The sequence below is a fragment of the Rhipicephalus microplus genome, chromosome 4 (assembly GCF_043290135.1).
Source record: "Rhipicephalus microplus isolate Deutch F79 chromosome 4, USDA_Rmic, whole genome shotgun sequence".
NCBI classification, from domain to species: domain Eukaryota; kingdom Metazoa; phylum Arthropoda; class Arachnida; order Ixodida; family Ixodidae; genus Rhipicephalus; species Rhipicephalus microplus.
Window position 1 is genome coordinate 187837812 of NC_134703.1, and position 15518 is coordinate 187853329.

General features: G+C 47.1%; 1 protein-coding gene and 1 pseudogene across 2 annotated transcripts in view; one reads left to right on the forward strand and one right to left on the reverse strand.

Moving 5' to 3' along the window:
* ATPsynC (ATP synthase, subunit C) overlaps positions 1-8079 on the forward strand; it is a 31472-nt gene extending 23393 nt beyond the window's left edge. For both annotated transcript variants that reach the window (XM_037423713.2, XM_037423714.2), the window contains exons 5-6: positions 4228-4327; positions 7753-8079. In XM_037423713.2, the coding sequence (XP_037279610.1) occupies positions 4228-4327; positions 7753-7916 (264 nt within the window). In that variant the 3' untranslated portion in view covers positions 7917-8079. The remainder of the gene's footprint in view (positions 1-4227; positions 4328-7752) is intronic.
* A 3346-nt stretch (positions 8080-11425) lies between these two features.
* LOC119173005 (uncharacterized) lies at positions 11426-14584 on the reverse strand (annotated as a pseudogene).
* Positions 14585-15518: the final 934 nt, after the last annotated feature.

Here is a 15518-nt window from a genome sequence, read left to right on the forward strand (position 1 = left end):
TTGGGCTAAATAGTTGACCAATGAGGTAGCATCGGCCACATCGTTTTTATAACTAAACGACCCAAAGCCACCTAAACGATGCATTTGCAAGATTGCAACGAGAATCTTACACTCCTTCTGTGATCTTCTCCATCTGAAAAAAATGCCTGTACAAGTGCATTTTTGCGAGCATTTGTTTTTCCGGGCACTTTCATTCATGGTCCTTGAGGGTCTGGGAAATCGGAAGGTCGACTGTATATATTCTACTGGCTCAGCAACTTCTTACCCAGTACAGTATGCTGCTTAAGGGGAGACGCTCCTCGAAAGCACTTTTTTTTTGTTATTCAACTTAGAGCTTCAGAAATTGGACCACTGATGCAGTTTTTCCTCCTGATTCCAAATCTGTAATCAGTTTTTACATAAGTGCAATAGTTTGGGAGTTGTGTTTCAAGTAATGGTGAAACTTGATAAGTTTTCCGGGAACTTTCGCGCATACTAAATGTTCATGCAGAGAGTTGTTCAATGGCTCCTTTTGCTCCCTATTAGCCATAGAGTGCCGATATCTAGCTAGAAATTGTGCTCCAACTTTGAAACTATGAAAAAAACATCTGTGTAGCAAACTACCCTTTTTTTTCCACTCGACCACCATTAAATTTATTAATAGATATTTACAGCTGATAGGTTGTGCTGATTCAAGTAGATATCGGCACCCTACGCACTCTCCTCAATGTGTGTGCCAAATTTCGTCGTCGTATGACCATTCTAAGTGCCCGAAACACTTCCCGCAAAAAATGCAAATTGGCCAAAATTGCGAAATGAGAAAAACGCGTTTGAAAGTTTGAAAGTCTGTATTTACAAAAATGAAAAACGCAGTAGCACGAAACTTGTGCTGAACACATACACACATGTCCAGAGGGAATATCAGTTGTCTAAAACTCTCCAGCACCGTAGGTTTTCCCTTCCCGGCTGGTGCGGCAGGACTCTTCCACCCGGGCCCTCTTGGCTGCACTGCGACGGTGTGCCCTCGCCTCAGCGGTCTGACGCACATTCATCTTGTGCATGCGCATGCTGTCTCGGCGGTCGCTGAGGGTAACCAGGGCCTCCGAAGGAAGCACCCCAAGCTCTTCCAGCACCTTTTCAAAGCTCGCGTGGCCCCGGTTGAACCACAGGACTGCAATGGCTGTGGCTGTTTCCACAGCAGTCCGGGAAGCAAACCGGGTCTTTGGACACAGCAGCCATATTTTGCTGTTCAGGGACTCGGCCGCGTTCTGTGTCTTGCCGTGGAGGCACCGGGCAAGCAGCTTCGCATCTGTGAGACGCTTGTAGATTGGGAGGACTGCCAAACCCTGGGCCTTGGTCAGGAGGGGGGTGTGGCACGGTGCAGGCTGGCCCTGCGCCTCAGCACGTCGGTGCTTGCACCACGAGTCTGGGCCTGCAGGACAGAACTTGTGACTTCCAGCACCGTCTGTTGAGCACGAGTGCAAACATGAGGCCCATATGGCAGTGTACATCTTGTGGACATTTCCCCGATTGTTCACAATGGCCACCTGAAAGTAAGTTTGAAGCTTCTGGATGGTGGTCTCCTTCAGCTTCTCCCCTCGTGGAAGTGGCGTTGGCAGCTTCCGCAGGCCGGTGCCCAGACGTTTCGCCACGTGGTTGGTGCACTCCTCTTTTTCAATTGGAGTGTCAGGGTACACGTTGGCATCACAGACCCCGTTGTAGGCCTTGCTGTCTCCATCGCTTAGGAAGATGGTGAACCGCAGGGGTGTCTCATAGTCCACAGTCCTCTGCCAAATGCGCACTGCAGCTTCGGCCTCCATGGCATGCGAAGAACAGTCGCAATTCTTCTCACAAACGGGATGATGAAACGCCTGCCATGTTTCTTCATCGCCTCCCATGTCGTTATGCAAACTGCACGCCAGGCAGAAGTTGGAAAGCACTTCATAGTCCAGGCACAAACCAGTGTCCAAGGACACTACAGTTCCCACACCATTGTGGCTTTTGTGGCCTCTTTTTTGCCATGTGCCGTCAAACATGACTGGCACGTCACTGTTACCAGCCACCTCTTTGGTGACGCTGCGTGCCCTTTGCATGTTTTCACAGACAGCCTTCACTGCCGCACTGTGAATCTTTTTGCCGATAGCATGGAAGGTCTTATGGTGCATAGGGTTTGGCAATCCAACTACTGCACAAAATCGTGAAAGTTGCTCATGCCCGATACCGACGGCACGCGCTGCAAGCACCACTTTCAGGTTCACGGCAAAGGCGTCACGCGAACTCCCGCTGTCGTAGCTTCTGCTTGCACCGCGGCCGCCATCTGACGCGACCCGCTTCGACGAGTACGCGGACGAAAGGATGCTCTCCGAGCACTCCGCATTCTCGCAGTGTAGCTCCAGAAACGCCGAAAGGCCTTTCCGCTTTTTATTCGGTGCCCGAACTGCGAGTTTACTCTCGTGACAAACGGGGCATGCCGCGCCTGCGACGACGGCCGTCAATGCACCCAACTCGCACAGCACTACGCTTTCGGCACGATCGGCATTCGGCCTGACGTCGTTTTCGAATAACGCGATCTTTTTCTGCGATGCACTCACAAAATTCACTGCAGCGTTGATCTCGTCGTCGCAGTTGCCATGGTCGACGTTGCCGTGGTCGATGTTAGGCCTACCGGCCGCTGGCCCGTCGCGGACATTTTCGTTGGCGGTGGCTTTCTTGTACGTCCTCCGCCGCTTCCCTCTGAACTTGTTCTTACTTCTGTATTTCCGATGGTCGGCAACGGCCTTTTTCGGGCTTGCCATCGCACGAAAACAGCGAAAAATAACTCCGGAAAACAGTGAAGCGAACTACGGCAAGAAAACACGGGTGCTGTCAGCCAATGGCGGCCCTGCGTTAGTGGCGCGCGGTTTGAAACGGCGGGAAAAGACTGTTTTTGTTGCTTTTTTTTTAGATTTTTCGTGAACGTACGAGACTTCAAGAACCGGGATCGTGGAGAGTAAGGACAACTCTACACGAGCCAGCGGCCGCAATATGGCGGACAGCTCTCTTCGCGGCCCCGCGAGCACGCGAACAGCAGCCCGTTTTGTGTAAATTTCGTGATGCCGCGCGTCACTGCCGCTCACTCAGACGCGTTTTTCACTGACTTCTGATGCTTATTTCGCTGTGATATTTTCAGATGTCAAAATATAATGTATAAAGATGATAAAGCAACAAAAAACAGAAAAGGTGAAATTTGGAAAAAAAACGCGACTTTTCGACCCGCGTCTCCCCTTAACAGGTAGTCTTCTGAGCTTATGGCTTTTTCAAAACCTGATAATGCTTTCGACATTGGAAAATTAAGAAATGATTCCTAGAGTGGAATAAGGCACATTTGTTTTGCAGGGAAATAGATGAGGAACATCTGTATAAAACTTATGGTATAAGTACTTTACAGAAAACTTTGCAGTGCATGTTCAAATTTTAAATGCCATTTTCTGTTTCACATTTTTTGCCAACGTAACTAGCCTTACGGAACTTTTCGTGATGTTTTTGTGAAATAATATTTTAAAATTTTATACCGTTGAAATCGTAAGAAATGGGACTGTGGAGCTATGCTATTTTCTTGTGGCTAAGGACATGTAAAATTTTATGACTGATAATGTGAGCTAATTAAATTTCAAAATCATGAAGCATCAATGCAGATAATTTTTATATGGTGATGCATTTCAATGACAACAAAAATTGCATAGCTCCACATGGCAGGTCACTGGCTACAGCTGCATCTTAAACAGAACCTAAAAATATTGAGGGAAAGTGCCTTAATGACACATCAGAAATTACATAATTATACTTCACTTATGCTCTCGCATTTTGATGACTAGTTTGTTGTACATTAAAACTAATTGCATTTATAAAAGAGGAGGAAGAAATACATAAACCCTACAAGACCTCCCTTTAAGTGGCTAGACTTCGGTGGTTACCGTTTCAACAAGGTGCCATAATTATGCGAGCTTTATCCACCTTAACTAAAGGCAGCATGGCTTTTTCGGCATTTGTTTCCACGAGCAGAGGTCAAGTTCCAACAGTCTGTCTGTGCTAGTCTGCCCATTGCCACCAACCATTTGTCGACAGTGGCCGTTGAAAGTCTAAATTACCTCCGGTAGTGCAAAATACTGCAAAAATGTTAAGCTTGCAAGCCATTGCAGAGTCTTGGTGCATCAACCCTGTTAGAAAAAGTAGTCTTTCAAACACAGCTGGGGCACTTTTTGTTTGCAGGCTGTGCGGGGTTTCCAGACAAGTGCCGTCCAGCGGGACATTGACTCTGCTGCAAAGTTCATTGGAGCTGGAGCGGCCACAGTCGGTGTCGCTGGCTCTGGTAGGTCACTGCTGCGTCAAGCATACTCCATCTTTTGCATGGGCTTGTCTATTGCCGAAATTGTTAATTAGGCCGTGCCCGGTTTGTGACATTCGCAAGATGTTGCTGTGCAGTACAACCTCATTACAAGTCAACTTTCAACAGACAAGCGGCAGCAAATAACAAATTACTTTCATGCTGATCTTTGCATCTTTCACTGATTGAGCTTCGTAGACACAGATTCTAGTAAAATGAATGCATACTGTAGGCTCTCAATAATTCAAACTGGGAACGGCCATGTGATCTTGTTTATCAAATTTTCATAAATGTGACTTGCCAGAAGAAAAATGGTATGCATGTTTTTCAACATATCTACAGCTCTAAATGATTGCCAGTGATGGTTTTAGTCTGCGTGATCATAGTGGTATTTGCCCATGAGGTGTGCATGTGTGTGTTTTTAAGTATTGTCACAAAAACTCTTCTTGCTTCAATGTGTTGCTGTGGACCTCTTAGAGACAACACTGCACGTCATCTGCTGCAACACGAGAGAGATATTGAGTACAGGCTTCTCATTACCAACCACTTTCGATTTCGGAAAGCTCTAAAAACAGGCCGCGGGTTGCAGCTGTTTCCACCTATTGTGTGCAGTTCACGACCATGTCAGTAAAGTGAAATGTTATGGGGAAAGAGTTACAGAATTTCCAAGTATATTTTTATGAGATCCAGAAATATGAAAGTGTCTTCTTAGTAGGTTGATGGAGCACTTTCAGCGTGGCATTTCATAGTTTTCCAAACGAGAATGAGGCAATGCAGAGGTCTTATTGTGTACTACCCGTTTTGGTGCAACCAAAGTGTTGTAGAGAATCCAAAAGGTAACGAGGCTATTTTCTCAGCCTTTTCTCCTCTTTCAACTTCTGTGGAAACCCAACTGATGTGGTGGACTAGGTTGTGCTCCCTTCGAGTTAGTTCCTAGTTGGCCTTGAAAACATCGGCATACAAGGCTATTTGAAATTTTGAATGCTGAAAATCTTTGGTGTCCAATTTTTGGGGCTTCCTGTCTGAATTTCAGATCCAAAACTGCATTTATTGATCTCCCACTTCTGCCACATCTATCATGTTAAAACCAGTGTAGTGTTTTCTATATGTTTCAAATCTTAGCAGAGCTTGCAATACGAGAATGTAATAAGGTTAAGCATAGTGGAGGGGTCTATAGACTTAGTCTGCATTTGTCTTTCGGAAGTTCGAATAGTGAACATCCTAATGAAAATTTATTTGAAAAGAAAATTTTTTCGAAATTTCAAGTATTCACTCGCCTCTATTCTTCCTAATAAAGTTCTGGGTGCAACCACTGCACAAATAGCATTTAATATGTGTTGTTTGAAGACTGGAACATTTCATTGAACTGCATCAGTTGCAGAGAAAATGGATATGATGCAATGGATATGAAATTCATGTGGCACATTCAGTGCCACAAAACATGCGCAGTATCTTCGAGGTAGTATTTGGCTGGTGGTGCCACACGATTCACTTTCAAGGGACCTATGCAACGGTCACTGCACATGCGGCAAGAGTAATTTTCAGTATTTGTACATGTCGGTATGACCAGATGTTCATCAAGGGGTCATTTTTTAATCTTTAATACCGTATTTACTCGCGTAATCCTTGCACTTGCATAATTCTCGCACCCCCGACATCGCCTGACAAAAATAAGATTTCTTTTTTTTTTCTTGAATAATTATCGCATCCCCGAAAATTGCTGCAATGTCGTCTGCTCGTTCCAGCCACTGATGATGATAGTGGGCATTGTCTGGCGCCATCTCCTAAACATAGAGCGTGCTATTTAATCGAAATTCAAGCCAAAATGACAAGTGCACCTTGCAGTGTGATTTGTTTATTGTGTCTGTAATCTTATGTTATGGGGTGATACGGAAGCTACATGGCTGCTTTCAAATTGAAAGTGGTTGATCATGCACTAAACAACGGCAACGGGGCCGCTGGTGGGCCTTCAGAGTAGACGAGTTTTGTGTTCGCTACTTATGACGGCTGCTGAAAGCCACCAAGACGTGTTAGGCCTTCTGTGTACCCAAAACTGAGGTTGATGGTTAACATTATTTTTTCAGAAGGCAACTGCGGACGATTCTGTTAAATGGCCATCAACCCAATACAGTCAAACCGCGCTACAACGAAACTGAAGGGGCGCTGAAAAAATTTTTGTAGTGAAATTGAACAAATATAGCTGATCTGAACTAGCAAAAAAAAAACGTTTATTCTCAAAATTCGAAAAGTGTCCGCTGCTTTTTATTTTGTCCCAGCAGCGTCACGGCGCGATTCTAACCCATGCATATCGAGGTCATGCTGAAAAGCACACTGAAACAATGACAACCGCTTTCGTGCACGAACCAAACAGTTGCATTAACACGTTAACGCCAGCAGCTGTCCGTCGTCAAAATGCCTAGATGGCAGCAGGGTATCATGAAGCGGTGACTTTTGCCTTATTTTATGCCATTCTTATTATTCATCACTCACGGCTAGCCAATTTTATTGATAATGTGGACGAACAGCTCCTCTGATTAGTTACCACACTCGCCAAGCGCGAACAAAATGATAAGCATTGTAATAGGAAAAGGCATGGTTCCGCAGATGCACCCAACAGCTGTGCGAAGGAAACCATGAACTAAGCAACTGAGCTTCAGCTTCGAATCGTCTGCAGCTGTACAGTAAACCCATTTTTTAACATGTTGATGCATATTCAGAAACTGAAAATGCATCAGAATGTTAAATATTGGGTTTACTGTATAGCAATAAGCATCTGAGCCTGGAATCGCATTGTGAAATTTTGTTGAAGCGGGATGGCAGAAGAAAGTGTTCGTTGTGGTGACAATATTTATGCATTGACTTCTATGGACTGCTGACGGGGAACCGTGAATTTTTCGTTGTAGCGGGAATTTCGTTAGTGGCATTCGTTGTAGCGGGGCTCAACTGTACAGACGTTTTTCGCTTACCTTTTGCGGACTCCTGTTGAGCGATGAACGCTACCACTACACCCGCAACGCCCACAAGCTTTGCGTACTATTTGATTCCGCCTCTTGTGTCTCAAATCTTGCCTTGTGTTGAAACTGTGCTTTTATTGTTCTGGCGTGAGAATCCCGACCTGCGGCCACTGCGTTTTCTCTTTCGCTCTGTACATTTTCGTGGAAAGTTATCCCTACGTAAATCTCGCCCCCCCCCCCCCCCCCCCCAACTTTGCATCGGTTTTCCGTGAAAATAAGTGTGAGGATTATGCGAGTAAACAGGGTATATATGTGCTGTCTGAAGAATGGAAATTTTCATTGAACTGCATCGATTGGCAGAGACCATGTATGTAATGCGATGCCAGTGAGCCTGCAAGTTCATGTTTTGTGAATGTTGCGTAGACCGCTCCAACAGTGTTCTTTCTCTCCTCCCAGGTGCTGGTATTGGCAGCGTGTTCGGCAGCCTGATCATCGGCTATGCCCGGAACCCATCGCTGAAGCAGCAGCTGTTCTCCTATGCCATCTTGGGCTTTGCCCTCTCTGAGGCCATGGGTCTCTTCTGTCTTATGATGGCCTTCCTGTTGTTGTTCGCCTTCTAAAGACACTGCCCACATGCCATGGAGTTTTTTTTTCTCAGATTGTGCATTAGAGACAGTTGTTGGCTGGCAATCGGACCTCTTTTTTTTTTTGGAGGAGGGGACTGCCTGTAGCGCAGTTCATCTGTAAATGCCCGGACACTGAATTAAACAATTGAAAAAGAAATATGCCTTTTGCATGGGTCATTTGAACCAGGCATAAAGCCACAACTGTTTGCTATCCACCGAGTAACTATAGGTTGATACACCATGGAGAAACAGGACAACTGCATTGCAATGTTTAAAGATGTAGAGGAGCATCAAAATTTGCCTTCTTGTGAACTTCCCAAACAGCACAAAAGGCTGCGGCGGCTGCAATTCCGATGGAGGCAGAAATGCTGTAGGCCCGTGTGCTCAGATATGGGTGCATGTTAAAGAACCCCAGGTAGTCAAAATTTCCGGAGCCCTCCACTACGGTGTCATCATATGGTGGTTTTGGGACTGTAAACCCCACCTATCAGAGCAGAAATGTATAGTTGAGAGCTCATTCTTAGTTGCTCAACACTGGAGTGCCTAAATGTACAACTGCGTGTCATGCAACTCCTTTGCAAGACAAGTACTAGCACTACCAGGCTTCACACTGCCCTTCTCCAATGATAGCTGCTGCTACCCTTGTGGAAATTACTGGAAATGTTTACTTTTATAAGCATGTGAATCGCTGCTGCATTATTCCCCAAAACAACTCTTCAGTGCGATTTCCAATGTGTTATAGTAGTGACAGTTTGTCTGGTAAGTTTGGTCGTGACAGTTTGGTAAGTGATGGCTCGGCCACTTGTCAGTTATATGCGTGTACTACAGTTCTCGCGGATTGGAGTAGGACACAGAATGAGTGGCTGCCGGCACAGATAGCGCAGCTCGTGGAGCCAAGGTGTTGCATTGGGCTATAGAAAAAGACCACCTACAGAGCAGGATTACTGCATTCGGTCGCCAACGAGTACGTCTGTTGTTTACTATGTGTGCACTGCTAGCATAGCTCTGCTAGACGTGCTCTCGCATGCCGACAGAAATGGCTCGCCGGTGCACACTACTATTAAAGCGGTGCAAGCAGACGACGCTTTTTTTGCGCTTTTCTGCAGTGGTAAGAAACCTGCGTTATACTGCTTCTAAAGGCTTTTAGGAGGGGGAGGGGGGGCGAAGCTCCCTAAGCCGTGGGCCATGCGCAGCGATATATGTAGTAGTCGTAGTAGTATGTAGCCACCATCATGGCTGGTCTAGAGGAGCGGCACGCACGTTAGTCATAAATAAAAAGATAGTTGTTTCTTATGAAATAACTTACTTAGACGAGTATCGGCGACTTAATCTCCAACAAAATTTGCCTTGAATTTGATGCTTACTGAAAAACGAGTGTCAGAAGGACGCACTTTGAACACTATCAGACCAGTAAGGGTTGCCACGTTAAACTCGCTGAGCGTAACGTCTTTGGTTTTAGCAAGGTTTAGCGAGGGTTGGGCCGCAGTGCCATGAATATTGGTATAGTGTACTAGACTAATATTGGTCGCGAGGCCCACCACTGGAGGCGCGAGCGCTGCAATCGCTGTGACGTGCGAGGTTGGATCATGTGATCTCGCTTTGCTCTGACGGTTGGATGCGTTGTTTTTAGCCGCGATTTCGTGGCGTTTTCATTTTTGAACAGCGTTATATTGCTCTGACTTTGGTGTGCACACTTCTGCAGACTACACAATGCGAAAAGTCGCAGTAAAGGTTACTGGTGGCGTGCCACCGTTGGCCACAGTTCGCTGCGTATGCGATGCCACTGTCACACGGCTGGCAGTGCCACTGTTACCTCTCCGTTTGTTGTGGCTGTTATTTCAAGCCCGGGGTGTTGAAATGAGAATAGACCATAAATGTTCACATAAAAGCAGATCATTTCCGTTTCCGCACGGGAGCCTCATTCACAACGAAAAAATTGATGTGCAAACGGTCTGATTATGTATATTTTAAAACAGGACGTATAAGCGTACATGTGTGGGAAGTGGCCGTTTTTACATTTAAAAAATGTGCGCCGTTTTCTGAATTGTCAAAGAGTCAAGATAGCCCGCAAGTCTAAATATTTCCCCTTTATTTTCGCTATTTCGGTCTATTTCGTGGCCACTTGCTTCTGCGTGTTCGACCAGTGCGTTGGACGAAACCTTTCTTACGCCATACATGTGCCGCTCCAGTCTTTGCTAAAGCTTACTGCTCTCGCCCCCATCCTCCTCCTCGGTCGTCCGTCACCGCGTGTGTACCCGACTACAAGGGTTTCCATCCACCAGTGGTGGCATAGCCAGGGATTAACACACCAAGCCCGTGCCACCCCCCCCCCCCCCCCCCACACTAAAAATTCTATGGAATACGCCCATAAAGTAATGGTTTACCACCGCTGCATGCCTGCCCGGGCGAGCCCAACTCTAATAAAGGTGGTGCCCCATCCGAGAAAAAATTTCTGCCAATGCCCCTGCCGTCCGCGACTTCAGCTCACAGGTTTAATTACTCACCTATAGATTATGTCTGTAGAATGGGCCGTAGCCACTGTCGCTTCCTCTCAATGTTGTTTTGATCTACAGGCAAAAATTTGGTTAGCTTGGAACACTGATTCATCTTCTAAGAGATGCCGTGAAATATTACGCAGCTAATGAATGAAGGTGTTAAAAGGAAGGGAAGAAACATGACATTGGCAATTTTACTGAAATATGAAATTGCCGTTTATGTCACGGTAGGCAAGACCTAGCAGCATGCACATTCAAAGACGCAAAATAATACGGCTGGCTGATCGCTTTTTTTTTAATGCGAAGCATTTATTAGTGAACTTCAGCAACTTTGAGCGTATCTATCTATCTAGCCGCTTACGTTTGGGTGCTCCCGTAGTCACCCCCTTAACTTGGCGTGAACCAAAATGAGCATGGGAGGGTAAGATGGTTTGACAAATATGACGCGCTGGTCAAGACATTTACAATGTCACAATCCCGTCACGTACGTCGTCGAACACTTTCCACCAGACAGTGGCACATAACCACGGGTGGTCATGTGAGCTGGTATGCGGGTATGTGCCACAGGTGATTGACACTTAGTATCTACCCAGGAACGTCGAGAACACACAGGGGCATTGTAACGCGTGAGCGTTAAGAAATACCCGACATCGGTAGCGTCGACCCGACGAATGCAAAGAATAAATGTCAGGGTTCCAGCTGGAATTGAACTAAAGCACTCTGCGTGGCAGTCAAGCATTTTACCACAGAGCTACGCCAGTTCTCGGAACTACTTTTAAAATGGACGCTTATCTACGGGAAACGTCAATAGTGGTTGCAGTGCTGCCTGCCCAATTTTATGAAAATTACATATGTACTCCATTGATACGGACGTCACGTTGGGTTAACGTCAATTGTGGCTAGTTGTCATGCGCTGAAGTTGATTTATGTAGCAGTGTCCAGGGCCAGCATCCTCGCGAGCATCAAACCTTCATATTAGCTTCTGGTGTTGCTAACACGCATGTTCCAGTTGGCATCGTTGCGCAAGTGCAAACAACTGGTTATAAAAAACGTCTGCAACTCTTGAACATATGTCGGCGCGAGCAACAATTGCACATACATATGGCGTCATTTCATGACGTGTCGCTCAATAAAAAAATTGCAACACGGTCACCTTGCCTCTTCATGCTTCGCATAACGTTGATTCCCAGGTACGTGGGTTCTGCCGAATTTTTTTTATTATGATTTACCCCTTTATAAATAAACTCTAGAACTGAACCAATCATTCATCATTTTCACCCATAAGTGGCTCAATGACGACCGAATGTGCAACGTGCGCGCACCATAGAAACTTTGCGCAATAAATATTGATCGTGCCACAGAAAAAAGATTCAACTCTGAACGAGGCACGCGCGTGCGTGATTCTCTCATTTGCCCGCAATAATAACAGAAAGGTTGCGGCTGCATGTGGATGTAATAATTCTGTGTTGCTTCCCACAAAGAGCGGAATCCGCTTGCGCTGTGCTTCGTATACGGCTATGTGTGCTAAAGAAATTGCGCATGCCTAATTGTAATGTCGACCGTGGACCCTCTTTATACGCAAACCTACAATGAATGAAGTAGCGTGGTTGCACGCATTTCTTGAAGAAAAGATAAGTTTATGTACCATTATTACCTATTTGACACTTTAATTCGACACTGAATGAGTCCCCGCTTTATACAAAGGCGGCGTGCTCGCCTCCGTGTTTTTCATTCAGGGGGCCATAGCAGACGACGTCGCTGGCAGCCAGGCATTATGAGAAGCGTGAAACTTTTTCAAGGCAGTTATTTAGCACTTCGTAGAGTCGGGGAAGAAGCTACAGCAGTACTTTACTGATTTCGTTGAGTGAAGTACATCGGCTGCGCGCGAGAGGGCGGCGGAGCAGACCAACTACGTACGTCACAGGGGCGCCTCCGCATGGTGCCCCCACGGTATATCGTCGCGCCCAATAGGGAACTAGTATATAACCTTGAACTAGAGGTGGTGAAAGATGGGAAGTGGACACGAAGCGATAGGCCATAAGAAGGTGCGTGAGTGCCATTTCTCATTTGGTTCTTATAATGTCCGCTGGATGACGGTGATGATGATGATCAAAGCTTTATTACTCCCAAAAGAGGGGACCGGCCGAGAGGTCAGTTACGCTGCTCAGAGGAGGTCAGCGGGGATCTCTTGGGACACCGCGGACTCCTATGCGCATGAGATTACCCGGCGTTGCTGTGCTGAGTCAGTGATATGCAGAAGGGACTCCCATGTATCTTCTTTGTGAAATACGTCAGCGTACTGTGGGCACGTCCATGCCATGTGTATGAGGGTGGACGATTGTGAGCAGTATTTACAGTGTGGTGTCACGAGGTGTGGGTATACCTTGCCAAGGGAAAGACACTTGTCTGAAGCTTGCGCCACAGGACGGCATCACGTTGAAGGAGGTCTTTATGAGCTGAAGGATAGCGGTGACGGCCTAGTCTGTAGTGCTGCAGAATGTCTGTGTAAGTGACCAAAGGAGTTTATTCTTCGCAGGCCTGGGAGGGCGAGTAATGAGAAGTGTACGGCGTAAGGAACTCCGCCCGGCAGTTCAGATCTCGGGCGAGAGTGTGTGCCTGCGCATTTCCACTAAGGGATTCATGAGCTGGGGCCCAGATAAGAAAACGAGGTGAGACCGGTGGGGTGAGATGCTTTATGATTGAGTATGCCTGCGTAGAGATACGGCCCGCGTCAAAATTTCGGATGGCGAGTTGAGAATCACTTACGATCCCCTTGGTTATTGGGTCGGTCATTGCCAAAGCAACGGCAACCTCTTCGGCAACTGTTATATCGGTGGAGTGACTTACACTACATGCCGTGCTCCACCCACGATGTGGGGCCAGGGCGACAGCCACCATTGTTGATCGATGTGGGTATCGCGAGGCGTCTGTGTACGTGACATTGGAATGATTTGAGAGACGTTTCTGTAGTTGGCGTGCTTGGTCAGCCCTACGATCCGCACGATGTTCAGGGTGCATGTGCTTGGGGATTTGGAGGAATACGAAGACTGAGTTGTTGATCTGTTGGTACATCTTGGTAAGTGGTGGCCGCCCGCGTGGGAATGAGTCCAATTTGGTGCAATACAGCACGTCCCGCATGCGTGAGTGAGATCCACTGGTACTGGGACGTAAGGGTAGCGTCTATAAGCTCATTGACCGCGTTCGACACCCCAAGGGCCATAAGTTTGGATGTAGAAGTGGACATCTGGAGTCCTAAGGCGGTGTTGTATGCCTTGCGAAGCGAAGTATTGAGGAGATCGAGATCACTGAGCGTAAGGCGAAGCTAGGGAGACACGTAGGTGATGCGTGTGCAGACAAATGCCTGAACCAGTCGAAGAAGGTTGGATTCGCGCATGCCTGCATGCTTGTTGGCAACGCGCTTGAGAAGGCGACCGATTTGCTGAAGAGTGGTAGAGTTGCCACCATTGGCCTGTAGGTTCAATCCTAAGGTGCGGATGTGATCTCTTTGGGGAATTCGCATCCCCCGCACTTGGAGATTGAAAGAGACCTGTTTGGGTTTGCGTCCCTTTGATCTGATAACAATGTATTCGGATTTGGTCACCGAGCAGGACAGGCCTCTACCGTAGAGAGATAGCTGCCCACGCGGCCGATTGCTGTTTGTAGGTTTTCTTCGATTTGGCCATCACTACCTCTTGTAACCCACAGGGTGAGGTCATCTGCATAGAGTGTGTGATGCAGATTTGGGATGTAAGTCAGAAGTTTGGGAAGTCCTAACAATCCAACATTGAAGAGGAGTGGGGATAGCACGGAGCCCTGGGGCGTTCCACGGCTGCCGCGGGAGATGGTGGAAGGCTCTCCTTCACCGATGTCAAGTTGCACTTGGTGATAGGTTAGGAAATCCTTCACGTATGCATACGTCCTTTTCCCCACTCCCAAAGCCTGTAAATTCTGCAGGATGGCGGTGTGCTGTACATTATCGAAGGCTTTGGAAACATCAAAACCAACAATGACTTGGGTGTCTAGAGTGTGGTTGTAGAGCGCCTGGTGTTTGAGTAGGAGCATGATATCCGGTGCCACCAAGTGTGGGTGGAAGCCGAACATGGTGTCGGGAAGTAGATGATGATCCTCCAAGTAGCTGATAAGACGGGTCTGGACAACATGCTCCATCAATTTGTCTACACAGGATGTGAGGGAGATGGGACGCAAGCTTGCTAGCATGGGGCTTTTTCCCGGTTTGGGAATCAGGATGAGGTTGGCGAGTTTTCAGCTCTGGGGTACGGTGCCTTGCTCCCAACATTGCTGCTTATAACCCGTGAGGGCTTGGATAGAAGAATTGTCCAGGTTTCGGAGCATGCGATTGGCGACTCGACTGGATGACGGCGGACAGCCGATTATTTTATGTCAGTTTCGCTGCTATGTCAGTCGCTGCGTTGGCTGCGTATCCCGAACTCCGCACTAGTACCGAAATGCCCTTTGGTTTCGTCACCGCGTGTCATCGGAAGGTCGTGATAGAACGCCAATCATTTGTGAACATTAGAAAAAAAACAAAAAAAACGTAATGGCTTCGTGGTGGGTACTTTAGACAATATATTTGCCGTGGCACTGTCTTTTTCAGCGGTGACAGGCCCGGTAAAGACATTCAAATTGGAACTTGTTCAAAGGCAGGGGAGGGGGCTTAAAGCCAACCCCATACATTGATATTGTAAGGCAACGTTTTGGCTGCAAGACACTTCTTTTACTTGCCGAGCCTCTGCCTTACAACACAGGTCAGGCTGATGATGATGAGTGTGTACATATAATAAAATGACGCGCATGAATAATGCTCACACTTATCCCCCCCCCCCACACGCTTCAGCGGCCAGCCCGGACGCGTCTTAGACGGAAACGGAACGTCGAACGAATGGCTTCAGACGCGATACGGGGACAATCTCCGAACCACGACAGCGACGATCCGAAGAAAGGTCGCTGGGAGTGACACGGTAGTTCACTGATGACGTTTGTTCATTGATTGTATAGGGTCCAATGAAGCGTGACTGAAATTTATCGCACAATCCTGGAGTACGAATGGGCGTCCAAAGCAACACTTCATCCCCAGGACTGA